This window comes from Furipterus horrens, unplaced genomic scaffold (assembly GCF_987537825.1).
Source record: "Furipterus horrens unplaced genomic scaffold, mFurHor1.1.pri manual_scaffold_3, whole genome shotgun sequence".
NCBI classification, from domain to species: Eukaryota; Metazoa; Chordata; class Mammalia; order Chiroptera; family Furipteridae; genus Furipterus; species Furipterus horrens.
The window spans coordinates 175,802,524-175,828,611 of NW_028327173.1; the positions used below are offsets into that span (position 1 = coordinate 175,802,524).

At 39.7% G+C, this 26,088-nt stretch overlaps 2 protein-coding genes and 1 pseudogene across 2 annotated transcripts in view; 1 reads left to right on the forward strand and 2 right to left on the reverse strand.

Moving 5' to 3' along the window:
- The window catches only part of FBXO34 (F-box protein 34), a 112,869-nt gene extending 107,839 nt beyond the window's left edge, over positions 1 to 5,030 (forward strand). The window contains exon 3 of the transcript XR_016509820.1: positions 4,611 to 5,030. The gene's annotated coding sequence lies outside the window, so the exon portion shown is untranslated. The remainder of the gene's footprint in view (positions 1 to 4,610) is intronic.
- ATG14 (autophagy related 14) overlaps positions 1 to 25,221 on the reverse strand; it is a 31,944-nt gene extending 6,723 nt beyond the window's left edge. The window contains exons 1-9 of the mRNA XM_090270914.1: positions 24,998 to 25,221; positions 15,069 to 15,131; positions 13,979 to 14,021; positions 11,489 to 11,570; positions 9,496 to 9,733; positions 5,989 to 6,218; positions 4,680 to 4,797; positions 3,360 to 3,450; positions 3,195 to 3,280 (exon numbers count right to left, since the gene is read on the reverse strand). Coding sequence (XP_090127040.1) covers positions 3,195 to 3,280; positions 3,360 to 3,450; positions 4,680 to 4,797; positions 5,989 to 6,218; positions 9,496 to 9,733; positions 11,489 to 11,570; positions 13,979 to 14,021; positions 15,069 to 15,131; positions 24,998 to 25,218 — 1,172 coding nt within the window. The 5' untranslated portion in view covers positions 25,219 to 25,221. The remainder of the gene's footprint in view (positions 1 to 3,194; positions 3,281 to 3,359; positions 3,451 to 4,679; positions 4,798 to 5,988; positions 6,219 to 9,495; positions 9,734 to 11,488; positions 11,571 to 13,978; positions 14,022 to 15,068; positions 15,132 to 24,997) is intronic.
- On the reverse strand, positions 7,829 to 8,182 carry LOC150016802 (small nuclear ribonucleoprotein G pseudogene; annotated as a pseudogene).
- Positions 25,222 to 26,088: the final 867 nt, after the last annotated feature.

Consider the following 26,088-nt stretch of genomic DNA (forward strand, 5'->3'; position numbering starts at 1 on the left):
GCCCAGAGAAAACTTCAGGTCCTCCAACGAAATAATCACTATTAACACTAGACAGCATCAATCCTTTACTTTTTGCTAAACTGATAGATGGAAAATTGAAACCTGGTTTGAATTGCATTTCTTTATTCTTGATTGAAGCTAAAGAATTTTCATTTGAATTCTGACTACTTGCATTTCTTTTGTGTGAACTTCCTACTTGAATACTTTCTCTATTTTTTATGAGGTTGTTTGCCTTTCTTTCATTGACCTGAAAGATTTAAGCAGTGTAGATCTTAATCCATTGTCTCTTACAGATATTTCAAAATACATCTGTTGCTTGTCTCTTAACACTGTTTATGGTATCTTTTGCCAGAGACATTTAGCGTTTTTACACATTAAAATGTGTAATTCCTTTTCTTTATGGTTTTTGGGTTTTGTGGCTTGCTTGGGAATTCCCTCCTCACCCTATGATTATTAAAAGTCTTTTCTCCTAGTTATAGTTTTTTGGGTTTTTTTTTAGATTCAGGTTGTTTAGATCATCTGGAACTGATTTTTGTATGTGGGATGTGATATGAATCCAACTCTTTCCAACTGGCCCACTACCACTGAGCTGCTATTGTTATGATTCAACATGCCACCCCTATCATATACTATATTCCCACATATACAAGAGTCTGCTTCTGGACTGTTTCTCTTCTTCCTCTAATTGCTCCTCCTATTTGCATGCTAACAGCACCCTGTTTTAATTACCTTTATAGTATGTTTTAAAAAGGACCAAGACCACCTCCTATTATTCTTTTTCCAAATTTCCTTGCTGACTGTGCTTGTAGTTAAACATTAGAATCAGCTTGTCTAAGTTCCATGAAATATCTGTAGAAATTCTGATCAGGTTTCCTTTTTGGGAAAAGTGGCCTTTTTACAACTGAGCCTTCCACTCCTAGAAAACCAAAAGGGTTTTCACTGCGTTGGGCCTCCTTTCATTCAGTGCCACATCTCACAGAGTGCCTGGCAGACATTCAAGAATTAAACGCTGATTTTTTTTTTTTTTTAAGTTTCATAATTTGCCCTCGTTGGTGTGGCTCAGGGGGTTGAACGTTATCCCACAAACCGAAAAGTTACTGGTTCAATCCCCAGTCAGGACACATGCCTGGGTTGTGGGCTAGGTCCCTGGTTGAGGGCATGCAAGAGGCAGCCCATGGATGTTTCTCTCACACATCATGTTTCTCTCCTCCTCTTGCTCCTTCCGTTCCTCTCTCTAAAACTAAATAAGTAACATCTTTTTTAAAAAGTTTCATAATTTTCTTTACATAGATTTACATGTATTTTGTAAGGATTACTCCCCTATAATTTATAGCTTTTGTTGCTAAAGTAAACCTTTTTTTTCCATTTCATTTTTTAACAACTTTTTGTGGACACATAAGCAAGCAACTACTTTTATGTATGTTGCTCTTATATTTAGCCACCATACTATCATTTCTAATCGTTTCTAGGTCTTTTGGATATCCAGTTCAATAATCATACCATTTACAACAATGTCTACTTAGTTTCATTCTTTCCAATAAATACTTCTTATTTCTCTGTTAAAATGTATTGCCTTGCCTGGGCATTCAGACAATGTTAACACAGCAGTGACAGTAGGGCATCCTTGTTTTTTTGTGACTGTCCGGGATGGCCTCTAATATGTCACTAAGTATAGTTTTTGCTTTAAGCTTATGGTAGATATCCTTTATTAATAAGTTTTAAATTTGATAGTATTTTAATTATTAATGGGAACTGAATTTTATTCATTGCTTTTTTGGCATCTATCTGGTTAATCTTGTGTTGTTTCTTCTTTAATATTTTAATGTGATAGTGACGTGCATTGGTTAAAAGCAGGAGTATCTACTACTTGGAAGCAGTCAGCCAGATGTGTGTTGGGACCCTGGCTCCCCCACATCTTACTGGATCTGTGACCATGGGTGTGAGTTACTTGAATATGCTGAGCCTCAGTTACTCCCTGCATAAATTAAGAATAATAATCCTACCTAGATTTAAGGCATGTCAATACGAAGCCCAGTGTCAATAAATATTGGCTCAATAAATACTAGTTTTTATTAACGATAAATTTCCTAATGCTGAACCCTTTACAAATAAGGTACAGAGAGGATGGCAAGCAAACTGACAGAATCAACCACTAAAATTGGGATGGATTCTTCATGGGTTTCTGTGGCTCCTATACTAATGAATGGGATTTGGGGTAAGGAGCAAACCGCCCTATAAAAGAGCTGCGCAGTTTCCTAGAGAGAGTGCACAGCTTTTTCCAAAGTTAACCACTGTTTCAGGCAGGGGGAGGGAGGAGGGGAGAAGCATAAGACAGTGGTTAAGGGCACACTGTCGCAGAAAGTTTACTGCACTGTCGAGGAAGCCAGGCATCCTGGTCAGTGAAGGGGGACTCTCTTTGAACCCGTTTCAGTGTCAATGCAAACGAATGATGGGAAGGGACCCCGCAAAAACTTTCCCTTTTATTTTTGTCTTCTTTCAAATACATTAACCAAGCCATATCTGTAGAAAAGTATGGACAGAGTGCTAAGAGCAAGGAAAAAAGATAAACACCAGAGAAGGGGCTCTTGGAGGTACAAAAGGTAAGCCTCATCCATGTCATGCTTTTATGGATTGAGGAACTGAAAAGACCCCACAGATCAGTCCTAGATGGTCTTTTTCGTTACTGAGTCCTGTTTTTAAGCTGGGGGATTTTGAACTACTTCATCCCATAAACATCTCATACCCTTCATCCAACAAGTGGTGGCCAGACTGACTCAGTGACAAAAAGCAGATTGTGAAGAACTGTTATGATGGGAAGGAATGAGCAGGAACAAAAGAAAATGCACAAGCAACGGGGTGGACACAAGGCAGGGCTAGAGAAGAAACAAACGTGAGCCTCAGAGACAGTACAAGGAGGGCCCCACTCCAGGAACACTTGGGTTCTTCTGTTCCGGTGCAGGTGTTCAAAATGCCTGATGTTAATTTTCTCTGGGAAATGATTATGTAAGGACCACAACGGTTCAAATACCATTAGCCATTGTTTCCTTTTATATAGAACTGCATTCCTTTTGTCCCTTTTGGAAAGTATGGGGATGAGAAACAGTTCCCTGTACACTGGCAACACCACATACAACTCTACTTAAAAGCAGTCACAACAGCACCACTTAGGGAAAAGCAGCAAACCCCCTCCTTACCTGCCTAGGTGTTCAGAATTCGGGCTGACCAGGTACATTAGATTCCTGAGGGTATGCAGTGGTTGTAATTGATCTAAATTTACATGCTAGAAAAAGCAAAAAATTGATTACTATTCTCAATCATGTTAAGAAATTAAAAATTAGTTCACAGCACATTTTCCATACCTGAGAAAAGCACAGGTAAAGAATATTTGCATTCAGTTTCTTTACTGCTCGAGTAAACTTCTGTCTGCTGAGATTTTCCCCACAAAATTCACTGTAAAACAAACACATAATTTGTCAAGTTGTATTTTTCTTGAGGAAATCCTAATGTTAAGACGTTCATTTTGAAGAGTATAGTTTACACTACAGTTCAGTGTAAAAGCTACCCTGTGGACGCTGCCCCTTAAACGTCCTTAGCAACTTTCTAAGAATGAACTATTCCCTTCGTGGAGCAATTGCACTGCACCTGTAAAAATCATAAATGCATATGCCCTCTGACCAAGCAACAGCCTTCTGAAAATTTATTTTACACAAATACTTGCAAACTAGTAAAATGATGAATACATAAGATTATTCCCTGAAGTATGAAAGGACTAGTAAGATCCTGGAACATTTATTCAAAGGAAAACTCTGCAACTGCCCACTTGATGCAGAATGGCGGCTGGAGGCTCACAACGGCCCGACAGGGCCCCACAGGATTTGCACCCCCAGGGTCCACTTGGCTTGCTCCCTGCCTTCCTCAGGTTGACACGTGGTCACACACCTGCCCACTCAAACACAGCAAGCCCTTCCCTGCTCCCACATCCCCTTTCCCTCACAGCACTTGTCACCATCTGACATATGGTTTATTATTTGTCCCTTCATTAAAATTAAGTGCCAAGAGGGTAGGGGTTATGTTTTCATCACCATTGTGCCCTCTTAGCAGCTAGAACAGTGCCTGACACATAGGAGATACTCAGTAAATATCTGTTAAATATATAAAAGCTTGAAAATCAAGGTGCAAAACCCCTTAGTGCAGTATCATACCTTTTGTGTTGATAAGGGTATGTGTGTGATGGTAACCATATATATTTATATTTGCTTGAAATGCAAGGATAACTAAAGGGTGGCAGGACATTCTTAGGAATTGAGTAGATGGTAAACCTTTACATTTAAAAAAATTTTTAAACCACGTTTTTATTTTTAAAACATCAAAAAAATTCCAAGTGTTTCTATTTACCCAATTCTTGTACACAAGCACATCCTCTGAATATCCTGGTTTTTCCTTCAATTCTTTTTTCAAGTGGGAGGATTCTCTGCGACCTTCCCAAATATCGCATGTGCAATTGTAGGATAACACAAATTTGCACCACATGAAACTTTGAAATTAATCTCAGTATCTATGGTAAGATTTCTTTTTTCTCAATAACACATATTTTATTTTTATTTAATTAGAATAAATGAGAACACAGTAAGAACATAAGATCCATGACAAGGACGACGTCACCACCTTCCGTTACTTGCCTGTTGCACAGCTTTTTGGGCAGATTTACGTCGAGTATGTGAGACAAGATGTTGACGAGCTGCGTCGCGTAGCACAGGGCAGCGCTGATGGTGTGCGCGGGGTTGTTGTGCTCCATGTCTACAGTGTGAAAACAACCACACACAAAACAGCTTTAATTTCAACCAAAATATGAATGAACCTATAGTTTGTGATTTCTAATTCTATTATTACATAATTGATGGTTATATTTTACTCCTTACTAATAAAAGGTCCATGTTTCATTGTTTGTTTTTTACTGAGTGAAATGTAACCTAAGCAAATGGGCCTAAACAGGCCCAGCATAAATGAAATTAAAGTCTGAACTGCTTGAACCTGGAAATGTATTATTTACCCGAACAATTAATGCCCAGAGACCTCCCTCGACTACCCTGTGGAAAAGCAGTCCCTTCCTGTCCAGCCCCATCCCGCCCCATGATGCTGCTGGTTCCGCCCACAGCACTCAGCGCATGGTGCTTTTCATTACTGCTTGCCTCCTGTCCTCCCTACAGAAAGGCAAAGGGCTACACCTGTCTTAGTGACATCACTTTTGTATCACCGGCACACAGCACTGTACCTGACAGAAAGCTCATACTCACTAAATATTTGCAGAATGACTAAATGAACAACCCTTTTCCACCGAAGAAAAGCTACAGGAGTTTTAAAGGGTTTCTTTATGGTGGTATTCACTCTCTATTCAGGACTGCTAAAACAAGCTAAATCCAGCTCTTTACAAAATTTAAAACTATAAAAATGGGACTCAAGCTACACACACTTCTTTAAATAGTGAGGTCTTTTTATGTAAATAAAGCAATACTGACCCCCAAAATGTGAAGTATCTAACATGTTTTCAGTACATCTACAGATGGATAAATGATATGTAGTATATCCATACAATGGATTATTCAGTCATAAAAATAAAATGGTAGATACACACAAACCCTGAAAACACGCTAAGTGAAAAAAAGTCAGACACAAAAGCCACATATTGCACGATCCCATTTATATGAAATGTCTAGAATAGACACAACTACAGAGACAGAAAGCAGGTGATTGCCAGGGAATGATTCGGAGGAGCGGGAATGGGGGAGTGGCTGCTTCATGCCTTGGAGTTTCCATTTGAGGTGATGAAAATGTTTTGGAACTAAATAGAGGTGATGGTTGTACAATGCTGTAAAGGTACTAAATACCACTGAATTGTTCACTTTAAAATAGTTCATTCTGTTATGTAAATTTTACTTCAATTAAAAAGTACATATTTCTAAAAGTTTTCAAAGACTCTTTGCTTCTCACCAGGACCCTGTGTGGTTTTCTTCTCTTCCACCCAATTATAGTAGGCAGAGTAGTCCCCGTTATTGGGGAGGCTAATCCAAGGCCCTGTAATGCTGATGCTGGTGTCCCCATTGTGATCATCACAGACCCATCTCCCCGAGTGGTAAGTTGTCCTCCGGGCTTCAGCGAGCTTGCTCACAGTGCTGGAGGTCATGGCACTGTCACTCTCTGAAGACACATCCGCAGGATCTCTAAAAATCAGAAGATACGTGTGGATTTCAAGGGACTGGGTTTTAAAGAGTACGCAACAGACTTGCCAGATATGCAGAACACTGATAAGATGCACATGAGGACAGGAGTTTACCTGGTATGTGGAGATAAGTGACTGCTATCAGAGATGAAGATCAAACCAGTGGTGGCCCAGAAGCCCAACGAGTATAAGAAAGGAGACACCGAGAGCGTGGGCCTCAAATACCAGGTGCTCAAACAATTCAGTCTCAAGATCCCTTCATGTGCTTAAACATCTCTGAGGATCCCACAAAGCTTTCGTGTATGTGGGTTAGATCTATTGAGATTACTGTATTAGAAATCTGAGAACATTTTAAATTATTAATTCATTCAAAAATAATAAACCTATTATTACATGTTAACACAGCATATCTTTATGAAAAACAATCTGTATTTTTCAAACCAAGAACATTAGTAAAGAGTGACAATGTTGACCAGCTGAGTCACACAGCACAATGCAACAATGATTGAGAATTTTTTGGATATCTCTGATAGCCCAGTCTTTCAGTTGTGCTTTCAAGTACAATAGTGTCCCATGAAAAAACTGACAACTGCTTTTCCTTGAGCCAACCACAGCACTTCAGTCTGCAGCAAAAGCAGTTTCTGTATACTTCCCGTTTTGTTATATGGTATGTTAAAAAAGATGTATATGCAGGGCTAAGACAAAATGTAAATAAAAATAATTTCTATTTCTTCATCAAGAACACTCTTGTTGCAAAACTTTTTTTTTTTTTTTTTTTTTTTAAACACTGCAAGTATATAGTAGAATACGACTATTACTACAGCCTGGTGTCACTGCCTTGAAATGTGTCAAGGTGCCAGAGGTTTTATGCACCATGGCTTTTGAGCCACCAGGACAAAAGTCAACAGAATGAAAAAGGAAAATCAAGTGTTAGTATATATGAAAATAGTTCTGACTGCATGGACCCCCTGGAAGGGTTGCAGAGGCCCACAGAGGTCCATAGACTGTCCTTTGAGAACTGCCGGTCTAAAGAGCAGATAGGAATGAGAAGTCATAGCAGGCACAGATGCACAGGATGGGAAGAACACGTGTCTGGGAAGCAGAGATGATCAGCGGGGCTGTGCGCAGACTGCACAAAGGAAGTGCCAGGGGGCAGTGTCAGCAAAGTAGGTAGGAAATGGGAGACTGGGAAGGGCCTTCTGTGCTGCACCAAGTTGAGATGCTGTTTTCTTGGCCAGCATTCTTGATTCTCTTTTCCTTCTGCCCCCCCACCCCACACACACGTAGCACAACTTCTAGTGGCTGTCACAGATAAGATGGGGTGAGGGGGCTACAGCCAGTTCTAAGCTGTCCCCCTACTTCTTCCTTCTCTCACCCAAGGACGTTTAAGAAATGGGAATGAACAAGAAATTTTACTATAACTTCAAAACCATCAGCTTAAAAAAATTAACAGTATATAATAATATATAGTAATAGAACAAATTTAAACAGAAAGGAGACAGATTTTCTCCACGTTTGCTCTTCTGTGACGTTGTATGCAGCTGTGAGTTTCCCTAGTGCCCTAAAATCTGCAGCAGTGTCTAAGTTTTTGCCACTATGTTTCACATGGATGTCTTGGCCCATGAGGGGTTTTTTTTTTGACCAATACAAGTTTATTTAACAAAAGTTCAATGTGCAAATGTACATGACTCTGTTTTTGTACAGCAGTAAAACAGGTGCTGGGGGAGGGGACGTGTGGAAGCAGCTGGTTTCTCTGGTGAACACAGCCATTCTTTATACTCGTCCCACAGCTTCTAACCTGACGATCCTATTTCCTCCTGTCACCACCATCCCAATATTGTGCTCCTGCCCTCTAACTGCCATCTCCGCACAGTCACCTGTCACAAGATTCATAAATGGATCAAATCCCCACAAAATTCCTTTGACACGCCTGCCACCATTTCATTTCAATAACTTCTTGCCCATATACTTCTTTAACTCGTGAGGCTGAGCTTTGTTTATGGTGAACACTCAGCGAACTCAAAGACACCTCCAAAACAAAGCCGTGGCCTCACTCACATTCCTGCGGTAGGCTCCAGTCTGTGAAGTTAATTTGTCATGATGTTTCTGTTTTGTCAGTTTTTCTATCTGCTTTGGCCTGGCTGCGTTGTCTTTACACAGATTTTTGGGTAATTCAACTTTTCCTCACTGCTCCAAAGGGCCACCTTTGAGGTTTTTCCCTGAAAGCTCTATTCTGCTGTATTTTGAATCTGCCTTTTGAGTTTACTACCAGCTATTGCAAATGATAAATTACTTGCTAAGAACTCAGAACGAAGGTTTTCAAACTAGAAGCAAAACAGACTTGTATGCTTAGGAAGCTAACTCTGGCAACTGGCAAAGGCACAGGCCGAAGCAGAGGTAGGGAAGGACAGCTACCTCGCTAGCAGTGGTCCCTGGCCAGCCAATTCCGGAGAAGGGCGCCGGAAAGTGAGGGCGGCAGGAGAAAGGAAAACCCTCAGCTGAGATAGCCTGGGGTTAGGGAGGAAGCAAATGAAACTCTTCAGTGGTAGTTTCTAAACCTGGCTGCTCTTCAGCATCATCTGGGCAAGTTGAAAAATATAAAAAGTTTTATGAGAAGGACTGGGAGGCTGGAGGTGTGTCCTCTGGAGCCATAGTTTTCCAAAGCTCCTGGGTGATTCTGATGAACAGCCAAGTGAGGAACCGCTGTCTGCCATCCCATCAACGCCTGAGGGTACCCATGTACTGCTGCTTAGGAGCAGACTTAGGATACCCAATGCTCGACAGCAGCTAGTCACCAGGAAAAGCTGTCCCCATCTAAGAGACCCCAAGCACCAGGTGTTTTCTTCCATTTTAGTTCATGATTTCTCTGTCAAGTAGGCATTTACAATATTACTCATCTAACAGACAAGGAAATAAGATTTTGGGGTTTGAGAACCTACCTCACAGCATGTAACTAATAAACAGCCCAACTGGGACTGAAGCCGGTATCAGCCACCGGATAGTTTCTGATCAAGAGTGAGTCAGCACCTCACTGGGCAACTGTAAGAGTACACAAGCTGGGCCCCACTCCGAGGGCCACCGCCCTCGACCTTGGCTGCCTCCCCACTTCATGCAGTGTGTGGTGTTTGCTGAAGCAGATAAGGCTTCATTCAGTTTAATTACCAGGAAAACCAATGGCCCCAGAATGAGGTCACATAAATGAGGTGCTGACACACTTGAAAAATACCGGATCTTTGGAACCTGATCTGTTCTAGAGTCAAAAGACTTGCTTACTGTACCTCACACCGGTCTTTACTTCCTCGATTGGAAAAATGACAGAGGTGAGCTCTAATATATGAGATCGCCGAAGATTCGCAAGACGCTCATAATGACTTTTTAAGTCGACAGTTTTTTTTTCTACTAGGTCACCAAGTTTGCGATTGTGCCTCTGAATCTTCTCCTTTTTTTCCTGATGCCGTTGTGCTCGAGTATAAAGCTTCTGATTCTTTTCCTTGGTTTTGACAAGGCCTTCAGAATCTAAAATAAATCACACCCAACAATTATCTCTACAAATAGTTCTTGAATCTATTAACTCCCTTAAAATTATTTGCAAAAGGTTGTGAGCGTGGCAACTAGCCTGCATTCATGTTCTGAAGGGCAGGCTTCCCAGCCCCAGCAGGCCACCAGGACCACCCAGAGTGCACTCAGGCGTGGCCTACGGAGCTGGGCCTGGCTGCAAACTTTGCCAGTCAGAGAGGAAAGTACAGAAATACAGACTAAGTTTAGGAAATTTTCTTTTGACAGTGCCATAGCATTCAAGCATACAATCATTTTTCTAGTAATTAATTTTATTGTATTCTATGAAAGTATTGGTATTGTTTTACGACATATTGGAAACCAAAGAGAAAACACTGGTCTTTTACTATAGACAGTTTAAGAACCACTGACCCAGTCCCCCCTGCATGAGATTGTAATTTCCTAAATCAGGGGCGGGGGCGGGGAGGCAGGGTCCCAAGATTCTCTCTGTAGATTTTAAAAAGGTTACCAGGTCACTCTGCTAGGGATGGAAACCCCTGTTACAAGTCCACTGCTTTAGAACACTATCTTTTATTTTCTGTGGTTGTTGCTTTTATATTTTAGTCTTAGAAATCTATTAGAGCTGATCAAAGTTTAAACTTGCTCATCAGAGAATGCACAAGCTCAGTCGATTCAGCAACTTGAGGAGATTCTCAGATGCCCAGTAGCAACCCCCTGGTGTAAACAGCATGGGAGGATGGGGAAAGAGGGTGAACCGAGGTTAAATGACAAGTCCCTATACTGCTGTTGAACCAGAATCTTAGGAGAATGTACGCAAAACTCCGTGGATAATTGGCTGTCCGTGGTTATGAGCACCCCTTCATCATGCTGCCATGCTTCTCTAGCTTATAACCCTGTGGAACTCCACAGGAGTACTTTATAAGGACAAACATTTTCAAAGGAAGCTTTTATACCACTACATGACCACTGTAAGATATTGCTTCTGAAAGCAATGAATACAGAGGAAAGGGATTCACATGGTATGATGGTGACTCATTCTAAACTTTAAACAATGATCTTCAGAAATACACAAAATATTTCTAAGGAAACAGGACTTCTAAGAGGACGCGCTTAAACTTGGATAATCACCTATGACAGAGTATCTGTAAAAAGATAATGTAAGATTAATACATATTAAAATATGTATAAGACATACTATAGAAGGAAAAAAAACAATGTTCTATGCTTCTGGTATGAATAAGTATAAATGGTGACCAGGTTAGACACTGAATCTCCTGTTAGCTAAGGCAAATGGAAAACACACTTTCCTTAACTTAAAAAAATTTTTTTAAAGATTTTATTTATTTTTAGAGAGAGGGGAAGGAAGCGAGAAAGAGAAGGAGAGAAACATTGGTATGAGAGAGAAACATTGGGCTGCCGCTCGCTAGCACCCCAATGGGACCCAGGCCTGTGCCCTGAGCCGGAATCAACCTTTGGCTGTATGGGGCAATGCCCACCCTACTGAGCCACATCTGTCAGGGAGCATTCCTTAACTTTCTAAAGCAAATGAGAAGAATAGCAGGTTATTTAAAGGCCCTTGTATAAAAAAAGAATTCCTTACACAAACATTTTATAAGTAGAGAAAGGCAAGCAGTAAACTTTTCCAGGTTGCTGTTGCCCCCCACCCCTCCTTTCTCTGTTTCTCTATTTATTAATCCCATGGAATTCCACAGGAGCTCTTTATTAGGGCTGCAAGGAGGGGGTCAAATTACTTACTTTTCTTCATTTCTTCATTTCCTTTACAAATTGTTTGTTTCAGCTGTTCAATCCTCATCTTGCAGGACATTATTTTCCATCTCTTAAAAAGTATCAATAAATGTCAGAATTATCTACCTGGTATCATTTCTATTTTCAGGTATATCTTAGAAAACATAATGAAAAAAGACCATTATATTTATTACAGCTTTTGTAACTATAGTAGATTACCAAAAAGGAAAAAACAAAACATGTTATTTTGGTTCAATGCAAAGGCTGCTATAAAATTAAGGGAGAAAAAAAAATTCACTGACAAAAATGTTAAAGGATATTCTCTTTACGTGCTCTGTCCAATACATAGCTACTGGTCACACGCGGCTATTTGTAAGTCCGTTAAAATTACATAAAGTAAAAAAAAATTCAGCTGCTTACTCACACTATCCCTATGTCATATGCGCAACACCACACGTGGGTAATGGCTACCATATTGATCTGTGCAGATATAGAACATCTGCATCATCCGAGAAAGTTCTGCTGATGCCTTGCTCCAAACTCTCAGTGCTAGTTATGGAGGAGACCATTAATGTCACTGTAGTATCTCATCTACACGATCAAATAATTAAACTGCAATAAAATAAAAATTTTAAAAGCATATAACTCATATAAGATTTCTTGAAAAGCCTCAATTAAACATGAAAATACCCCCGACCAAAAAAAAAAAAAAAAAAAAAAAAAGGACCATGAAGTTTCCTCTTAACATTACCAGGATTTAGGTATTGCTTTCCTGAAGGTGAATAAAGGATCAGTAAAAACACGACCTAGTAGTCACTTAAAAGGTATAACTATCTATTCTATAACGTCTCCATAAATGTGGAGCTTAAAACAACATTCAAATGTTTGTGGTGTCTGACAGTAAATATACATTATAGGTCACACAGTGTTCCGGGGGTGAAATGCTAACCTCTCCCATGGAGTGAGAGAGACAACTGAACACAAGTTCTTGGGGACTGGTGGATTCAGGAGAATTTGCAATAAGATGTCTTCACTTTTGAAAGGTATTAGTCGTTCAGAATCAATATTCAAGTTTTTGACAGAAAAATTAGACAACAGTACAGGGAATACAGAAAAATGGGGATGGAATTCTTTACAAATGGCCTTTTATGATTTTTCTCTATGGCATATTTTGTTTCTATAACATTCTGAACATGAATAGAATTCACTTCTATCACAAATATTATTTTAAAACTATGAGTGATGCTTATTATTGTGAAAAAATTACACATCGAAGAAAAAAGAAGGGATTGTTAGCCTGACTCCTTCCCATTCCTCAAGGGGAATTTCAGTTAAAAGTTTGGTGTGCATCTTTTCAGACTTTTTAGTGTACATTTATATTTAAAACATCTACTCACACAAATGGAATCATACTTTAGCCTACTATTTTTGATTTTTCGTTAAAAAGTTTATTTTAGACATCACTGTGTATCAATACACATAGATTGACCACATTCTTTTTAACAGCTACACAATGTCATATTTATTGCATCCTGCTTAGCATTTAATTTATATGTTAATTTTACTACTAGTGCTGCAGACAGTCAGCATCTTTATCCATAAATCTCTGCATTCATGTGCATCTCCTTAAAAGGAAAACTGCCAGATATACCACATGTGCATTAGAAAAACCCCACCAAACTGTCCCCCAAATATGTCAATGTATATATCCCAACAGTGATTAAAAATGTTATCACCTAAGCTCCTTATTTTCATTTGTTTTACTCATCTTTTCCCACTTTATGTTAATTTTGCTTGCAGTGCTCAACATAAAACATCTTTTACATAGTCTGTCAAAGTGTTTTCCTTTGGGAAACACTTAAGGTTCATCAAAGTCCTCTCATCCCCAGATTACATAAACACTTTCCCTTACTTTCTTTTCATATTTAAAAAATATATTTTTTTAAAATTTATTTTTAGAGAGAGGGTAAGGAAGGGGGAAAGAGAGGGAGTGAAACATCAATGTGTGGTTGCCTCTCATGTGCCCCCAACTGGGGACCGGGCCTGCAACCCAGGCATGTGTCCTGACTCGGAATTGAACCAGCGACACTTTGGTTTGCAGGCTGGTGCTCAACCCACTGAGCCACACCAGCCAGGTCTTTTCATATTTTTTTGAGTTTATTTTTTCACATTTAATCATTACCCCATCTAGAATATGTATGTGTGTGTATGATGAGTAAGTTTTCTCAAAAAGGATAGCCCATTGTTCATGTGTTTCCATGTCAATACCAGACATCATAATTAACCTTTATGATCCCTCCCTAATTAGTTGTCAATACCCCATTTTTGGTATGTAGATAAAATGTTTGAAAAGCCCAAACTACAAATACACTCAAAGAGAGGACTTCCAAAAATGAGCAAAAATAAATTTAAAAATTTGCAATTACTTTTTAAGCTCTACCAACTTAAAAATATGTAACCTCAAGTACAAAGAATATTTAAATAGTTCTTACAGCTTACCAACTGATCTGTTATCCATTTTCCTTCCATAGCTTTTAATACTCTGTATGGAGAAGAAATATACAGCATAAGCTCTTAAAATAATTTAATTTTGTAAAGCTCAGAAATGTAAAATCAACAGCTTTTAAAAATAAGTTCTTATAAATGGCTAGAAATACCAAAGTAGGCCTGAAGCATTTCAAAATGTTTTCCGAATTCTGTTCTGTCTCATTTTTTTCTCACCTCCTTCCTTTTACGCTTCTAAAACAGCCCAGAGCTTTTCTATATGCATTCATAATAAGCTTCCATAACAGCCAGTACCTTTGTCCTCAGTCATAATAATTCCCATCAGTCATAATTAATAATAATGACAGTTACAAGAGAATTCCTGTCGGAAATGCTACGATCATCCCCCAAAGAAGAGGCACAAGCCAGTATCTGTAAAAATTTGTTTTATGGAGTAAAGCATTATATAAACATAAAAGTTTCTGTGATCGAGTAAATTAGAGAAACTAAATTAATCCAAGCAGGTTTCATCTCAGAATATTTAATCCACTTATTAATGTGTTTATCAGACTTGGGGTGTGTGTGCAGAACAGTGACTGGGTCAGTTTGGGATAGAAGGTTCTATATGAAAATTCTCACATCCAGATGCTCTGGGGTGCTCAGTAGTAACTCAGATTCCCAGGCCTCCCCCTAGACCTACTGAATCAGAATACCTGAGGACAGGATTTTAAGACTGCATTTTTAACCATGACCTCAGTTAATGAATTCTGATATAGATGGCCACACTTTGCAGAAATAGACAAAGAAGAAAGGTAAATGAAAGCAGTAATGTCCTATAGGAGCCACCAACACTAACAAGTCTAAACTGCCTACTGTCCTGGATCTGTTCGCCACATACTAATGATCAGGGCTGGAGGTTTGATTCAACATCCCATCCTATCACTGAGTACCTACTGTGTACAGGCACTGGGACTGACCCCAGTATTCTCTAGAAACTTGACAACTCTCCTATTTTGCTTCTAAATTTAGTAAGTTAGCAATCCATATATCTGCATACCATAGCACCGAATTAAACCACAAATTAAAAAGCAAAATGAAAACTCACTCTTTTTGAAATTCTTCTTGTCTGCTCTTAAGTTGGCTTAACCGTTCCTTCTTGTCTATAAACCTGTAAGAAAAAAATTCAATGCTTTATTTGAATACTCTTTTTTTCCCCCCAGTTCAATGAGATTATACAAATTCCTGGGAGTCAATCATTCCTGCAGTCATCCGGAAATGTCTCTGTCTCGAGAATAAGTGTTGCACACTCTTCTCAGAGGGGATGCACGTGGCCTCTTACCACTTGTTTATTTTAAAACTAAGTTCAAATTCTCAGCTTTAAAATTCTTTCATGGGTTTATAAAATATGCCTATAGGTTTCCACCCCTAAGTTACATTATTTTCCAAACGGACACATCAGAGCACTAATGTGAATTTGAATTCAAAGAAACTGAGGCTTCTGTGATAAAAAAAAATAATTTTAATTATCGTCGTCGGCAGCCATCCGTCTCGAGAGACGATGGCGTAGCTTCCCGAGAGTCTATCTGCACCGCCGAGAATGGCTGTGCAGTCCGATTCGGGAGTGACAATCCCTGCCGCACTTGGTACAGGTGAAGGCAGATGGCCGTTGTTGCTGCTGTTGACGCTGCTTCCGCCTCGATCTTTTCTGGACCGCCTCCTCGTTGCGCGCAGCCTCTGCACGTGACGTACCTTGCCTGACCGCGAGCCTCCAGGCTAGGCGGTCGTCTGCTTGAACTTCCCATGTGTTGAGATTGATGGAGCATCGTGTCATGTCCTTTTTGCAGATGTCTTTGAACCGCAGTTTTGGGCGCCCTGTCATCCTCTTGCCTTCTGCTAGCTCGCCGTAGAGGAGGTCTTTGGGGATACGGCCTGCATCCATTCTTTTGACATGGCCGAGCCACCTGAGGCGTCTCTCGCTAAGAACTGCATGCAAACTGCTCATATTGGCTCGCTTCAGCACCTCGGTGTTGGGGACCTTATCCTGCCAGGCGACATGCAGGACGCGTCGCAGGCACCTCATGTGGAAGCTGTTGAGTTTCCTTTCGTGCCTTGCGTAGGTGGTCCACGTCTCGCTGCCATAGAGGAGAGTGCTGAGTACGCAGGCTTGGTAGATTTTAATTATAAAGCTTAATTTAAGCCTGCTCTTAACCATCAATTTGTTCCTTTTGATTGTTAAAAGTTCAGTTTTTTTTCTCATTGATTTTATTGCTAGTCATTGCAGGTTAACAAGTTATTTAGTAAATTTATCAAAAGGAAAAGATATCATATTGCAGTTCATTTGCTCTGCCAGTCTTCTACTCTTATCCTTACTTTCTTCCTGTTCCTTTATTTGGGGTTTAGTTTGCCCCTTTTTTTGCAGTTCATGGTGAAAACTCAAGTCACTGATTTTATGTCCCCCTTCCTTTTTAATATAACCATATACAGTTATGAATTTCTCTGAGTATTGCTTTAGCTAAATTGAAAATTTTGATAGTGTATTTTCATTACCATTTAGTTTGAAATTTCTAATTTTCCATAAGATTCTGTCTTTGACTCACAAATTATTTAGAAGTGTACTGTTTAATTTCCAGATAAATGGGTTTTACTAGGTAACTTATAGTCATTATTTTCATATTTAATTCTGGTGTGGTCATAGAATATATCTTTTGATTTGAGACTGCTTCATGGCCTTCAATTTGGTTTACCTTGGTGAAAGTTCCATGTGCACTCGAAAGAACATGTATTCTCCATTTGCTGGGTTAAGTGCTATAGAAATGTCAACTAGCTGAAGGTAGCTAACAGACTAGACCTATGCTGTTCAGTGTGGTGAACACCAGTCACACAGGGCTACTGAACTCCTAAAATGTGGCTAATTGCTTAATAAGGGTTCAATTTTTTAAAATGGTATGACTAATATTGTGCAACTGGTTTTCAATTGAGCTAACAGTGGCTCACTATTTTCAAGGAAACAATGGCAGTGCCACATGCTACAGTAAAATGGTGTGATGGCCAAGAACAGGCTTTGTCTGTCTCCTGAATTTCTGTCCTAACTGAAATCCACTTAACAGGACCATAACAGCTCTAAAGATCTCTTGCTTACAATAATCTAGAACAGCGATTTTCAACTGGTGTGCTGAAAGAATTTTTAAAACATGCAATACCTGACTACTTAGTGAGGGGCACTGACCTCTTTTCTTTTTTATTGATTGATTTGAGATTAAGAGAGAAAGTGGGGGGAGGGGAGAGAAACTGATTTGTTGTTTCATTTATTTATGCATTCAGTGGTTGATTATTTTTTTAAAGATTTATTTATTTTTAGAGAGGGGAAGGGAGGGAGAAAGAGAAAGAAACATCAGTGTGTGGTTGCCTCTTGTGTACTCCCAACCGGAGACCTGACCTGCAACCTAGGCATGTGCCCTGACTGGGAATTGAACCAACCTTTTGGTTTGCAGGCCAGCTCTGAATCCCCTGAGCGACACCAGCCAGGGCCACTGGTTGATTCTTGTATGTGCCATGACTGAGCATCAAACCTGCAACCTTGATGGATGGGGATGATGCTCTAACCAACTAAGCTCCTCAGCCAGGGCATAACCTCTTTTCCCTTAGATTGTCAAATAAAAAATGACAACAGCCAGCACAACAATAGCAGTCTGGTATGAATATCTCAAATCTTATCCCCATCTTTTTTGGTCAGGTCAGCAAAAAATAGCATTTTTTGGTGTGATGCAGAATTTTAGCAATTTAGTTTATGTGTGCCATGAGATGAAAATGGTAGAAAATTGCTGATCTAGAAGTCTCTCTAAAATACCATTTCTATAATCCCATGTTTGAAACATACACAAAGATATCTACTTCTAAATGGAAAGGATAAAAATGGTCTAATTATGATCATTTAATAGTCACTGAAAAGGTACAATACATAATATTTTAAAACAAAAAAGCAATTCAAACACTATTATATGTGACAGAATTATACACTTACATGACTTAGTTAAAATTAAATAAAAAATTCAGTTCCTTAGTGGCACTAACCACGTTTCAATAGCCTCTAATGGCTACAGTGTAGATATAGAACATCATGGCAGAAGTTCTACTGGGTAGCACTGCAATGGCCAGCAAGGTGGTAACCACATGAAACAGTATTAGAAGACTCAGACACCAATGTGGATTGTATACAAACCCATAAATATATCAATTAACTTATCAGGCTTTTATTCTGTGCCTGCAACTATAGCAAAGAATCTTCCACAATATTAAGAAATCTAATGGTATATTATGCAGCTGACTGTACTCTTGGATATATTACTTATTTATTATATGCTTTCATTTCCTTGTATCAAAAATGAGAAACTCATGAGGCATTTATTTATATTTCATTAAGGCAGTGTGGTGATTCATGTTCCCATAACCTAAAGGAGATGACAAACTGACAAGACTCATCACACCAAGCAAACACAGGACTGACGTGGAGGATAAAATCTTGCTTTTAGAAGTCATAAAAGTTCTCCTTTCAGGTCTGTCATAAAAATACCACTTCACTTTGCACTAAAACAAACTGGGATGACAGACAACTCTGTATAGCTTCATAAAGAGCTGGTTGATTCTCTGGGGCTTTGTTAAAAAAACAAACAAACAGAAGAATCAAATATATAGATGACAGAGGGAATAATAAATAGAAGACAATTCCTACTGTACCAAACACTTCATGAGTCATGTTATCTTTCATGAAGGAAATTAAAAATAAATGGTGTTAACAAAGCTAAACAGCAGATGGTATCAAGGAATGTGGCTGGGTCAGCACTTCAACTGCTCATCAGCACACTCATCCATTCTCAGCATTCTCTATCCCTCCACTCATGGAAGTAAGATAAAAAGTTCATTCCACAAGTCTGTGCTTTCTCAAAATGGCTTCCAACAGGTGGAAAGATGAATAGACAGCCATCATATTCAAACCATACTTAATGACATAAATTTTATGTTTTAAAAAAGGAGAGGGGAAGGAATCATATTTTATGTACTTTCAAGTTGGGTTTATCACATAAAATATCTTCTCAGTTTTCCATGTCAGAACATATAAATCTATCTCATTCTTTAAGAGGTACACAGAATTTCATCAAATAGACATCATATACTTTTGAAATATGGCAGTGAGGCTTCTCAGGGGAGAGCACAGATGTTCCCGGGGGAAAAGAGCACAGCAGTCTCCTTACTTAAGTGGAGATGGTTAAAGAACTAAGTATTTCTTGAATTAGGATACTAACAGAATTACTAGCCATCAAATTTTTCTCCCTTAAATTCTTTAGGCATACAAGGGTGTGATGTTTATAGACAAACGCCAAAAGAGAAAAAACATGGTCCTTATCAGGATCGTTCTTTTATGTTAGAATATTTAGGATATGAGAAAATAAAGTAAAAAGACTTCCCTGGCAGGAATGAAGGTTAAGTCATTAGTAGAAAACAGAAACAAAGTATTGTTTAGTTTCCTCACTTGTAAAGTGGGAATAATGCTTACATGACTTGGTTACAGGGATGAAATAAGATAAATGTGAAAGCATCAGGTACAGGCACTTAGCACATAATATACTCTAGTTTCCCTTTTCTCCATTACAATGAGTGACTTACCACCTAATCTTACTAATGTATGAAACTGAACTATATATAAATATATATATATATATATATATACACAGTTCAGATCTGGAAGTGAATGTAAGAATTAGCATAGCCCAGGAGTAAGGCACAACTCCTCTGTTTCTTCAGTTTTAAGTTAATAATGCATGGGTTTATGCTAGGGAACAAATGGCTGATAATAAATGTGAACATCTTTTGTAAATTCTAAAAGGTATAATGATGATGGTAGCCAGTGATACTGATTAAAACAAAAGTTACATTTTCTTAGCAGCTCCACAGTGTAGGTGTACATACAATTAATAAGCTGTATGGGATGGGCGTTCTTCCTGAAGGACACAAGCAAATAGCAGTAAGGCTGGTAACTCGTGTTGAAAGCTACCCATAGAGCTTTTGTTCTGCTGAGTGGGGTATACAATGTGGGTCTAGAACTTAATTCTTAAGAAGAGATTTTTATAGGCAGGCTAAAGTTACTGACAACCAAAATACTAAAGGCAGAACAGAAATATCTAATTTTTGGGATGTCTTCTCCTTGAAATCTTCAGTAACATCTAAATTTCCTGCTCATCCTTTATCCCACTCAGTTTGTTTAGTGCCCATATTTCTGTTTTCTAGTAAAAGGTAATCATATATTCCTAAAACTCAACAGTGAAGGTAATGCTGCATCATTCTGGAAAATGTACTTATAAAAGCAATATCCATATGCTCATAAAAATGTGTCTGCCTTTTTATTCCACACTTTAAAATAACTGGTACCTAAACCAGCAGGCTGATTTTCCTGGTGCTACAGTCTCTGAGTATTCTCAGGTTATGTTCCCCATCTCATTCCTCCACCTACCATAAACCAGTAACTGACTTCTTTCCAGTTTTGACCGGAAAGATGACTTCAACTTGGCAGTTCCCTATTGGACAACAGCACTATTTTTTGGTGTCCAGAAAATTATGTTCCTATTACAAGACCTGTAATTTTGAAATGTTCACCAGTACAAGATCCAAAGATTGTGTAGAGAGTACTGCTTAATATAATTCCTCTCCATCTCTTAAAGGAGCACACAAGCTAAACGGCAGGTGAAAAAGTGGAGAAGTGGGTATTGTTTTAGGACTGGAGCCCAAGTGGGAGATAAGGAAAAACAGTGTTGGTGAGGATACCATGGTATAAGGAAGTCTTCCCACTATTGAACACACAACAAAAACGTAGTGAGTTTGGATATTTTTCAACCAGCCTATCTGTCAACTCATACTTTTCACAAAATTATAGACACATGCTCCCTTCTTAGGAGTCAAAGGAATGAATTAATGTGAGCTAGATTTAGTCTTTAGTATCTCATTTTTTCTTGAACTGTTAAACCATTAAAACCTGTATATTCAGCTAGTCAATTAATGAAACCTAAAAAAGATACATTTATATTTACAAGAACTTTGATATGTATTATCACATTCAGGATCCACGTAGGCACAACTAATCTGGCTAACTTACTGAAAAGAATCAGAGGTTAAACAAGGGTTTTTAAACTGCTGTAAGTCTCAATGTTTTATTGCAAGTGATTTCCCCCAGTTAGTGAGGAGCTTTTCATAAAGTCTAAAAGCAATACACAGAATACAAAATTTTCATAAATACTAAAGACATAATATCTCACAATCAACCTTGGACCCATGCAATTTAAGGCTGATCAGTAATCAGTGTAAATCCTGGAGAGCACAGACCTGCCTTTCTCCTCTGTAACTGCACCCAGTTAGAGTTCACTAAAAATGATTTGGCTATTAGGACAATGGTCCTGGGTCTTGAGAAATTCTTTCACCCTAGTAGATATTCGGCATTGCTCTGGGAATGATGAAAACAAACGCTTCTTCTTAAAGAATACACAGTTCAGAAAAGGGAACGATGAAAAGTGAAATGAAGCTGGCTGAGTGGACCACTTTGGCAGTTTTGTTGTCCCTGCACCCTAAATTTTCTTTTTTATTTCTCAATTTTGAATGGTTCTGGTACTTTTTCTTTATTTTCCATGGTCAGAAAAAGAAAGCCACCAGAACACATCCCTCTTCTGAAAATTCACTTTAATGCTCAGACTTAGCAAAGAATTTACATTTTTAAAGGTCTATTGCCTTTGTCATTACTTCAACAATGTACCTACTATGTGCTACACACTGCTGCTCCACAAATCACTGGTGATCTGAATGAACAAAACCGGAATTCATGCCTTCATGGAACTACATTCTGGATGTGGAGAGATCTTCCTCAAATAAATAACATTACGTATCATGCTCAGTACTAGAAGCAATTGAGTACTGCGGTAGAAAACACTGGAGGGGAAGATGGAAGTGTAAGCCTACCGTAGTGAAGGTCGGGGAAGGCCTAGCTAAAGAAGTGACTTGAGTTAAGATAGAAAGACAAGATGCCAATCAGGAGGTAAAGTGTTCCAGGCAGAGGACACAGCAAGGGGAAAAGTTTCATGTGTTTGAGGATCTGAGAGAAGGCCCTGACTATGGACCAGTGAATATGAGGCAGCATGCATGGCATGCGCTTATTTTTGAGTGTTTAATACAGGCCAGACATCATTCTAAGTGCTTTAATGCATCCTCTTATGTAATCACTACCAGAAACCGATGAGGTTAGATATCCTGCCATTTTCAAAATGAAATAAGCAAGCATAGGCAAGGTTTACACACTTGTTAAAAATCACAGAGCAAGTGGTGGAGCTTGGATTCAATTCAATGCAGTGTGAATCCAAAGCCTACATTTTTAACTCAACCATATAGCCAAAGTTAGAAGGTAAGCAATAGCCAAATCACATGTGACTTCATATCCCAAAGTAAGTAGCTTCAGTTTATTTTTTAAATTAATTAAATTGTTGAATTTTATTTTAAATGTAGTGGAAAGTCATTAAAAGGTTTAAGCAAAACAATGAAATTATCTAATTTACATTTCTACAGTGGCTGCTCTGTGGAGGCCAGAGGGAGGGTGGGGATGAGTTGTGTGAGTTTTTTAAAAAAGGAAACCAATAAAGTGGCCAGGAGAGAAAGGATGGCAGTCTGGACTAAAAGTAGACAGATTCAAGATCTATTTTGGAGCAAATCTAATTAGACTTGCCAATGATTTGGATATATGGAATAAGAAAAAAGGAAAGTCTAAGGTTAACTCCCAGGCCTCTGGCTTAGTAACAAAGAAATCAATGGATAAAAATGAAATGATTCAGGATCAGGCTAAGTTTGGGAAGGAGGGATAAATTCACTCAATCATTCAACAAATCTCATAAGCATCTACTGTGTGAGGATACAGCAGAGTACAAAAGTGATAAATTCTTGCCCTCATAGAGCTTTCATTATTGGAGTGGAAGGCAGTTAGATATATTAACATGTAAACCACAGATGGTGATAAGTATTATCTATGCAAGACAATAAAGCAGGTAACTTAGGAAAGGATGTTATTTTAACTAAATGGTCAAAAAGTTTATTTAATAAGTGAGCAGAGGCCTAATGGAAACGAAGGAGGCAGCCCTTAAGATTTCTGGGAGAAGAGCTCCTGGCAGTCTGAATAAGACGGCAGTGCCATGAGGCAGGAGTGTTCTTGGTATGTTTGAGGACTGGCAAGGAGGCCAGGGTGGTGAGCAGAGTTAAGTAAAGGAAAAATAATAGACCAGAGGAGAAAAGGCAATGCAGAACTCTGGTTAAGGACTCTGACTTTTTTACTTTTGGGCAATATTTTTCAGGAACCCCCTGAAAGATTTCAAAGAGGAATGGAGGAGTGGTGCTACTCTGGTTGCAATATGGAAACAACAGCATGAGGGAGCAAACGTGGAAGCAGGGGCTCAAGAGGAGGCAATATTCCTTTGGTGGACCAGCCCAGGAGGTGATGAAAAGGACTTAGGTTTTGAAGAGTGGATAGAATTTGTTGATGGGACTAGTTAGGGTGGCTTCAGGAGAGGAGTTAAGGAAGACTGGTAGTTTTTTTTTTTTTTTTTTTTTTTTACCTTAAGCATGGGAGGAATGGATTTATGATGGAAAATAGTAAGTTCAGTTTGTCAAGATATAGATACTTATTACATGTTTAGGTAGATATGTTGAACAGGCACTTGTTTTCTAGATTCCAGAGAGATACAGTCTAGCAGTCTTCAGCATATAGATGCCATTTAAGTCATGAGAACTGATGTAGGAAAACATATAAAGGGTCCAGAACTGAACCCCTGAAAACCTCCATCAGTTAAGACATTTCCATCTCATATCCAGTATTCTTACAATTTGTAAAATGGGTTTAATTTTTAAAGCTACCACTTATTAGATTAGTTTCCAAAGTCATCAAGTGCATCAATGAGACTCAGATGAACCAGTAAGATTATATCCTACAAATCTCAAAAGAGAAAAAAAAGAAACGAGGTGCATTCATAATCAGAAGAATACTAGGATCTCAAGACATTTCCAAATATAGAGGTTATACAAACTACTGGTTAAGTGCATTGTAAATGGGTTCACAATGCCTGGATCTTAATTCTGGTCCCTACACTCATCTATGTGACCTAGGTGAAGGCACGTAAAGTGTGCAGTTTACTGAGCAATAAGTTGGGGATAATAACTTATTGGGTTGTTGTAAGTGAATTAATACTTGAACTTTTGCGATCAAAAAGTTAGCTTTTTTACTATTATTGACAGTAAGTTATTGGAACAAAAGTTGGGAGAGAAAGATCCTTCAATCTAATACACTAGTTCTTCAATTATCTTAACCGAGGACTTGTAGCTCTCAGTTGGGATTCCCAAACAAGGACAAAACACGTTCCTAAATTCAATTCTCTTAACTAAGGGCTTACAGCTCGTAGTCTAGATTTTAAAACAAAGCCAGAAGATATCCCCAAACTCCTTAGCGTCCAAAGCAATCAGGGAACAACTAGCTAATCCCAGTTCACGGAGCAAGCATGTCTGATAACAAGATCCAGCTGTGGCACAGGCTTCCAGGGCTCGAGTCCCTCTAAACCAGTTACTCGTGGTCTCTCCTCTACAGGATGAATGTGCTTTGGGAGACAGGGAAAGGTTAAACCGAGCTTTGAATGGGAGCGCAGCAAAGTGCCGAGAACCCAACTCTAAGGCAGCAACAGGGGGAGACTTGTCTAGTCACCATCTATCCATTTTCACTAGTACCCAGGAGCACGGTGGGCTCAGATTCTTCTCGAGAGGGTTATGGAGAAACAGAGACTTTTATTCCTCTAGCCCCCAACTCTGACCCTGTTCCCTGGGAGCAAATTAGCTACGCTCCCTAGCTCCCTCTCCTCTCGCGGGATTCCAGCGTCCACATCTGGGCCTCAGCCTTCAGCCTCCAGCCTCCAGCGCGGAGCCGAGACAGCCGGGGAAGAAACAATAGGGCCGTGGCGGCCGCCGTACCTCTCACGGTCGCGGCCGTCGAAGTAGACGAAATCGCCGTTCTGAACGCACTTGGCGCAGGTCAGCCGCCGGCGGGTGGTGTTGCACAGCGGACACCGCTCGACCGCCACGTACAGCCCCTCGGCGTCGTCCACCGAGTCCACCAGGTCTCCGACGAGCGGCCGGGGCCCGCAGCCAGGAGCCTCCAGCGCCCGGGCTCCCTTCCCACTGGGAGACGCCATGATAGCCTGAGAGCAGAGTCAGTCACGTGGGATTTTGTTTTCAACCAGATGCATCCTGGGCGAGGGGGAGGGGCCTGGGGAGGGGTCTGGGAGGCCGCGGGAGCTCGCGCACTGGCCCTGGGAACCCGGAGAGTCCACTCCGCGAGGGCCCGAAGCGCTGTTGCTTTTCCGGCCCGCTGAGTGGCAGCGGGTCCCGAAGCGGAAGCATGTTAGAGGGGCCAGTCAGCCAAACAAAATGCCATCATCACCGGATCATGCCAAGGCTACAGGTTTACGCCTCTAATGTGTGCCCCCAGGATTCCGGGAAAACGGATTGGGAATAAAATAAGGGACTTTCTTTAATTCGCTATGGATGTCTTCAAATTTGGCTAAAACTACAGGTGGGTCTTGGAATGAGGTTTAATTTCGGCTCACCTACTTCCTTAATACCTGCCCGATTTTGGGCAGATTTCTTACCTCTTGGCTGTGTTCTCTCATCTGTTAAATGGAGAACTACCTACCTGACCAAAGTCGTGAGAATTCCTGAGCAAATACGTTTAAGAGTAATCTGATAATACTTTAATAGCTAACCAGTGGAAACAATCATACTACCGAATGTGGAAATCAATTTTGTATCTTTCTGAAAAGAGAATTTTAATTCAAGTAATGGCCAGCATTCCACCCTCCCCTCCCACCCCGCACTATTGTGTCTGGGCCACGCGCTGGGGAAGAATTTGAACCAGATAGAATTTAACCCAGGTAGGATTATTCCCAGTTTCTTTTTCAGAGAGCGGAAAATAGGATGGGCTGTAAGATTCTATCCGTAATCAGTGTTTGAATGTGCCTCTAACCCACAGAAGGGAAAAAGAAAAGTGGGCTTATAGGTCAATT